Source organism: Cariama cristata, unplaced genomic scaffold, assembly GCF_000690535.1.
Source record: "Cariama cristata isolate BGI_N322 unplaced genomic scaffold, ASM69053v1 scaffold16917, whole genome shotgun sequence".
NCBI classification, from domain to species: domain Eukaryota; kingdom Metazoa; phylum Chordata; class Aves; order Cariamiformes; family Cariamidae; genus Cariama; species Cariama cristata.
This window is the reverse complement of record NW_009625127.1, coordinates 3,896-11,650: the sequence shown is the minus strand read 5'-3', so window position 1 is coordinate 11,650 and position 7,755 is coordinate 3,896. Positions and strand designations below refer to the sequence as shown.

General features: G+C 35.4%; 1 protein-coding gene across 1 annotated transcript in view; it reads right to left on the bottom strand.

Moving 5' to 3' along the window:
• The window catches only part of LOC104164226 (calcium-binding mitochondrial carrier protein Aralar1), a gene marked incomplete at its 5' end in the record, with an annotated part of 18,652 nt that extends 12,505 nt beyond the window's left edge, over positions 1-6,147 (bottom strand). The window contains 4 exons of the mRNA XM_009703499.1: positions 1,961-2,041; positions 2,232-2,284; positions 5,539-5,697; positions 6,063-6,147. Coding sequence (XP_009701801.1) covers positions 1,961-2,041; positions 2,232-2,284; positions 5,539-5,697; positions 6,063-6,147 — 378 coding nt within the window. The remainder of the gene's footprint in view (positions 1-1,960; positions 2,042-2,231; positions 2,285-5,538; positions 5,698-6,062) is intronic.
• Between the last annotated feature and the right edge of the window lie 1,608 nt (positions 6,148-7,755).

Genomic DNA, 7,755 nt, shown 5'->3' with positions numbered 1-7,755 from the left:
CCCTACACGTAGAAATGGACTAAGCTTACTTGTGGCACTTTCTTGGATGTAACTGTTGGTTATGTCTCTTAATATTTTGTAGAAAAACAGTACACAGTGAACACCAGAAGTGCGAAGATCAACACTATTTCCAAGCAAGTCAACATAGAAAAGAGCTGTCACAATGAGGATGAAAAGGGCTGAGAATGAGAAAAAGAAAGACTTGCCACTGCTTTAGTCAATTCATACTTTCAGACTTTTAGAATAAACTTCATAGGCTTGCTAATAAAGATTCTGGTATTTACGAAGAAGCGAAATTGCTAAAGTGGAACTAAGCAGCAGTACAGACAAAAAAGTCATCAACTGGTAAGATATCAGATGATCCAGAGGAGGTCACAAAGAAATGAACATCCCTGAGATTGCTAAACTGTGGCCAACTCCTCTCCTACAGAGGCCAACTTTGTTTAAAATTCTCCCAGATTGACTGAGATAATACTTATCTTGAAAAAGGAGATGAGAATATCAGCTAAGACAGTCAGCTGTCTGGGTTGTGTTTGGACAGATCATAAATCTGCTCAGCTTCACAGAAAGCTTATCTGAAACTCAAGTTTCTCCCCAATTTTTGCATGTTCATGACAGTAAGACAATAAAGTTATTTTGACAAAGGAGTATCTATCAGGAAGTGGAAAAGCCCCTAATGTAGCTCGGGTTTAATATTATACATTTCAGTACAAAAGAATGTAAAATAATAAAACTGATTATCAGATGTTTGATTTTAATTATTAAGCACAACACAGAGAAAAACACTAATGAATTATATTAACTTCTGTTATAAATGACCTGTATGTGCTTTCTCTGTTATTGAGCTTTCCAGAAAAAGGTTAGTCTTTTGCTAGCTATACATCACAGCTGCTTTCTCACATTTCTCAGAAAATAAACTTTGTACTCTGACAGGTGAAGACTCAAGCATGTACCAGGCTGCCAAATTCAATCAGCCAGAACTATAAGCAGCCTCCCTTCAGGGCTGCTTCTTTGAATTAAAAGTTTGCAGAGGTCAACAACCTTTCTGCCCCAGGTTTTGTTGTAAGCTGAGGAGGTTTTATACCAGCCTGTCAGCCTACTCAACTGGAAGTTATTAGTGTTCTCCGCTACAAAAGAAACTTAACTCAAGCTTTAAACATTTTATAGGGTTAACAACTGCTGGGGAATCCCACGAATGAAATTAGCCAATGTGCAAAACCAAAAGAAATCTATCAGCAATATTCAAACCACTTAACAGATTGGTAAAAGATCCACTGAATTACAGCCCTCAGTCTCAATGAAAACATAGTTTGTTTTTGAACTGTATTTAGATGATGGATGTAGTTAGCATCTGGAGCAACGTAGTCACATTTTATATGAAGTTATTTAAACAGAAAATCCACTCATACCTGTTACCTGAAAGGTAAGACTACATCGCTCAGTTTTTCCACATTTTCATGCACAGAAAAATATTACATACAGCAAGTTGAAGAGTGTATTTCTTTTCCTTCTTAAAATCTTCAGCAAGAAATAGATGTTTGAAACTGTTCTAGCCCCGCCCTGCCCCCCCCCCCCTTAGGAAACTCAAACATGATCTCTATAATCCACTCTCAGGGAGTACCTGTATCTTCCCAAATTAACAATGAACGCCAACCCAAGCAAAAGTATGGAAAGGGAGAAAAGGCACCATCTCTAGCCTTTTCTGAATAAAACTACTGCTGGAACTGAAAGTTAGAAACTGGGCCAAAAGAAGTTGTTCAAGCATGTAAATCCAAGGGAACTCAACTCAGAAGTACGCAAAGCTTTCCAAACAGAGAAAGTACTTTCTTTAGTTCTTGTGACGGAGAAAAAAAGAATAGTTCTGTTCAAATCAACAAAGCACACCCATTAACTGTCATTCCAACTATACTGCACGTGACTGAGAATCAATTTTTCCTAGGAATACAGGACTGATACTTACACAGCCTCCAGCAAGGATCTCTGCAGGGAGTGGAATGGAACCATCTTTCTTAGTAAATTTGTCTCTGACAAAGTCATTAACCTAATAAAGATACAATACATTACATACAATTTTAAGTTATTTTTCTTCCTTATTAACATATATCAAGTACATATGGTTACAGATATATTAGAGTGCTTGTAAGCGGTCATCTTTCACACATTTTAGGAACTAAATCCTGTGTATGTTAACAAACAAAAGGATGGCAGAAAAAAAAAAAAAAGATACGTACAGTTAGCTTAATAGCCTTTTCTGGAGCAACACCTATCAGCTGTGGTAACAAGCCTATAGAAACAAAGACATCATAAGGCAACATTATCTTCCTAGTAGAGAAACTAGCATTTTATAAGAGCTCTACAGAAATGCCTTTCTGCACATAGGATATCCTTTGAGGTAGATGGCATTTAAACATGTGATGCTGCTAGAACACTGCATATTCATACCAATACAATTTTATATTAAGATTTCTGTTGAAAATGGTAATGAAAAGGGTGACCAGATCTGCCTTCCACAACCAAGCCAAGCCTGATGCTGTTGCTGTACAGAAGGAAAAAAAAGAGTAAAGACTGAACATGCACCTTGGATAAGTCTACTACGTAAGAATTCATTTGACTTTTTTAGCCCCTTAATATCATTTTCCCCATAAAGGTTGCAATTACTTTTTAAAACAGGAGAGTAATTGTGAGATACACACATGACTATGATAAATTATCAACTCACTTCTACCTGACTCACTAACCTGAGTTTTCTGAAGGCTCCAGTCAACTAAGGATATAAAGGATTTTCTCTTGTTCAGTCCAACATGGTAGCATGAACTTCTTTAAACCCTATTACTATTAAGTATTTTTTATCTCAGCAAGAGGAAGCATTAGTGGACAGAAACAGATTTTGAAAAGTCCCTTGCTCCTGGAAAATAGCTACTATCAGAAAGAACTGCCATTTGACAAAAGCACACACACTTTTCTAGGAACTAATAGGTTTAAGAAAAAAATCAGTAGATGGCAGTCTTAACTTCCTAACATACAAGTCTATAACAGCGTCTACTATTTTTAAATCCATATGTATAGATTATAAAACTTAAAAGACTTCTTTTTATTAGAAGTGGTCACTTCCTAATGTTATTCCATGGTTATGGAACATCAGTTTGTCAAAAGTGTTTGCCAGTTAACTAACAAAAAAATCCCATGCTAATTATATCTGTATCGATGGAGCTTTCCACTATCCATTAAGTGAAAAGAATAATAGTTAAAAATTAATTTAAAATGTTCAAATTCCTAAAGTACTCAGCCTGCATAATTTTTATACTACTTCCTTAAAAGGAAGCCCCGAGCAAATGTACCTAAATAGAAAGTGCAGCAGTTAATATATGCAGTGTAGTGTTTTCTTCCAACATAGTATTTTCTGTGTGATTTACAGACTTACTATGCTGACGAAAGGTAGTTATTAAATACAAAGAAAGGTTGACAATAACAAAAGGAAATGCTGCCCTCCCAGCCTGAATCTCTGATCCACCATGAAAAGAAAATCCAGCTCTGCAGTGCCTACGCTTTAAAAACCCAAAACTACCAGACAAAACACCACAAGACAATTCCCCCCCCCGCCCCCCTCAACTCCCTTTTATGCAGCTGAACTCCTTGGGCGCACTCCTTCAGTGTGCCAGAGAAACCAGGACCCTGCACAGTCTAGTGAGGGACCTCAGAAAATACTTCATTAGTTCTGAAGTTGGATGCCAGGATTCAAAAGTGTCATTATTTTCTTGACCAAAAATTGTAAGGTTTTTTTTTTAAATATGAACTTTCCACTATGCATTCAGTTCTATTTTTTAAGCTGCAGTAAATATTATATTACAATACAATTAGGATAATCCAGCTCAGGAATATAAGAACCCAGTAAGAGACCCACAGTCAACTGCATAAATGTTTCTGTTGTTTAGTTTAATCTGCTTCCACAGACCACCTAATTCTATGAGTCCAAGATCTTAGTAACATGTTGACCATTAAATGCAATATTTTCAAACAAATACATGAACTTCTTACACTAAATAATCTTAAAGACAATTATTAGACTATCAAAAAGTTTAAGAAACTGACATTCTTTCAAACAAGGACATTTTTTCTCAAGTGTAAAGCATTGCTTTTAACTCATCAATGGAATCATCCTTGACTTCAAAGTGTTTGAGAAAGGTTACAAAACAAAAATAAATATAACAAATGATCAGTTTTAGAAGCTGCTGTGCAAAACCATGCAGACTGGGGGGAGGCAGGAAGAGAAAGAAAACAATACTGTAGAATGGCACTGTAGAAATAGTCTCATAAATGTAACTCAAGGAGTATTTGCTTTTGTGAAAGATCTATCAACAAAAAAAAAAAAACAAACCCACAATTTACCAGTAAGACATAATTTATGGAGATTATAGCTATTTCATTAACATTTTCAGTGATATATTCCTCCCTCTACTCACTTGCATAGCAAAATCCTGCAAGACTACAAAAAAACTCTTTAGCCAGAATCCACAGACTTTCACATGCAAAAACTTCTCAGATACTGTCCTTAAAGGACACTGTCCAGTGTCTTCATTGACAGAACACACTGTAAAGCAGAAAAAAAGGCTGTGGCCATCACAGGAGAGGGTCTTTGCTCCAACTAAAAGAAAAGTGCGCCAATTAATAAATACCTTACTGATCCTTATGAAAATTGTGAACTTCATTAAGTTATGTGAAATGACATTCAAAAATAAAGAATTCAGCTAAATACTGATTTCAGAAGACTGGTTAGCATGTACCTTCTATGCAAGTCACCTTATTGACGTAATGATAAAAACCCTTTCAGAATCTTCTCCTAAACTAAAACAAGATATAAGATAGCTTTCAGTCTGATAAAACTGGTAAAAAGCTGCTTTGAAGTCTTAATCTGTATTTTAGAGGAGGTTTTTTTCTTTTTTTAAATTACAACTTTCATGAGTTCCACTGTTGATATTTTAAAGTAAAATAGAGCAACACAATACAACAAACAGCAGGATGCAATTTCTTGTCCACAGGATAAAATCATAAAACAAGTCCCACTACCTGCAAAAGTATGAAGCATAAGATCTGGCATCCAGTTTAACAGGTACATTTCAAAATGACTGTCTTTTGTCTCTTAACAAAAAAATATTTGCAGTAAAATGGCTTTTTATTCCTTAGATGCTAATCTGCTCCTGATGTCTGTCCCCAGCCAAAAGTTACAATCCTCAATTTGCGAGATAACAATCATGTCCACAACACTGACACCCCAGAAATTAGGACTTTAAACAACCTAAGCAGCAAGGAGCAAATCAGTAACAACAAAAACATGCCTAGTTTTTCCCAGTAGTTTTTTATGATGAACAGTCCTCAAGGGAAGATAAATATTGAGCTCTATGAAATGGAAGCAAAATTGTACACAGTATCAAGTTTCCTGGTTTTCCCATAAGAAACTAGCTGTTGAGGTATAAAAAAAAACAAAACAAAACAAAGGGGCAGAAAATCCCCGACTTGATATATCTATTTTTATTCACTTACCTCTGTAAAGACCAAAAAAGCCTTCAAAACGCAAAACCTTTTTAAAGCAGTCAAAGCTGTTTTTGTACATCAACTCTCCTACGACTGAACCAGAGGAGCGTTGATTCTGCATACGAGTTTTCACCAGGTCTATGGGATATACCGCAGTAGCACCAACAGCTGTAAGAAACCATTTGGAGTATTATTTCTGCAACATCATTGTTGGTATAGTATACAATTATTATGATGATTTTCATCTCAAGGAGAATGGATTACACTATTACATAAAACAAGGTGTGTAGAACAAAGAAAACCAATCTGAATTACCAGTAAGGAAATTCGTTACTGGAGTGGAGTTTCAGAGGACTGTGGAGGGATACTAGAACAGAAGAGATAAGGAAAGAAAGGGAATGGTACAACCAAAAGTGGTTCCTCCCCTCCAGTTCTTCATGTGTATAACCAAGAAATGCACCTTAGTGAAACCAAGTAGTCTGGCAAAGACAGTGTTAAACTAACCCAAGCTTGAAACCAGAAACATTACTCACCTCCAGCAATTGAGCCCAAAGTGAACCTGTAAGCTGACTCAGCTACCTGGAGCCAGATAGGTCTGCTTAACTCTCCAAAAGATTGCTGTGTGTGCAAAAGAAAAGAAAAGAAAAGAAAAGAAAAGAAAAGCCTCAAAATCTGAATGGGAAAACAAGGATGCCTAAGAGTTGGCTTTTAAAACATTACATAAAGAAGCTGATAAAAATCAGTAGCTTTATGTTAAGGAAGGAAAAAAAAAATTCTATATAACTTCCATTATGCCTAAGGAATGAAGCACATTAGAGAAGAACTTATATTATGCAGTGTAACTTGTCTGGGCTATGTAAGTGGCCAAGATATTAACTGTTAAATTCCATATTAAAGCACATACTAAAGCCCATCTCCCAAACACAAACCTGTTTTTCTTAAGAGCACCCTGTATCATTAGCAGATGTGCTCCTGACAGCACAGCTGGAATGTATACAGACCACAGACTGCTACAAGAGGCTTTTCTCTGATGCACACTATGAATCCTTCACAAAGATTATCACATGCACAGTGACAGCTAACTCACCAAGGTTACTTAACTAAGTTATGTTCAGCTTACTGAAGCTCTGAAAAGTGGAACACCCACAGAAAGACAGCATGTACCTCAGTGTAAACTGCTCTATTTGGGCTGGTATTACACTGGATGTGCAAAAACCTGCCTATATTATGTTACACTGCATGTACACAATGTAGGACAAAAGCCTATGAAATTAAGATGGATCATCACCTGTAAAAAAACTTGAATTATATTTTATACAATTTTTCCACAGAAGAAAAAGAGACAGCTACCACCATTTCCTTCCACAAGACATTTTTGTCCGTCAACAATATAGCTTAACAGAGAACAGAGAAATCCTAGGTAGCACCAAAATTATAAACTGCACATGTGGACCAGCATAAAAAAACATAAATCAAATATATTGCCTTTACGAGCAAACAGAAAAAATAAATCTGAAGAATGTTCTCACTATTCTCAAAACACTGAATTTCCCTATCTTAAAAAAAAAACCACAATAAAAGTAAAATAACCACAAAAATGAATTCTAAAATACAAGATATTTCTTTTGATTCATGTAAATAAAAGCCATATGCAACAATAATAACCCAAAAAGCCTTAGAAGCAGGACTGGTTCTTCATTCCACAAAAATTTTCTCCTACTATAGCACACCTGCTTGCTTTTAGCTGTTTTAAGTTTATTCTTTTTCTTCTAAGTTCCACACAGTTCTCATCAAAATCCAATCATTACATTCAGACATCAATCTTAATGAATATGTCACTGGATGTTAAAAATCAAATTCTTTCTGAAGGAAATGTCAGTTTTATATTATTAAATAAGTGTTCACAAAGTTTGCAGTTTACTTGTGTGTTCAGATGGATATGTAAATGAATGTAATTAATGCTATAGCTTTCAAATCATGAATATTTATAAACAGAAAATTACCGTAGCTGTCATCCCCATAGGATATTCAGCTGCTAGGCTTTAAGAAAACCTTACACAATGAAAAAAATTGACAATAAAGTAAACATGATTGAAAGCAGGCTGATTTCCATTTCCACCAAATCTACATAGAGTGAGTTTATGTAAAAATTTAGATTTTCCTTTAAGAAGGAATTTTAAAATCATATAAAAGTGATTACAGACTTGGTTTCAATTTCCAGGGATA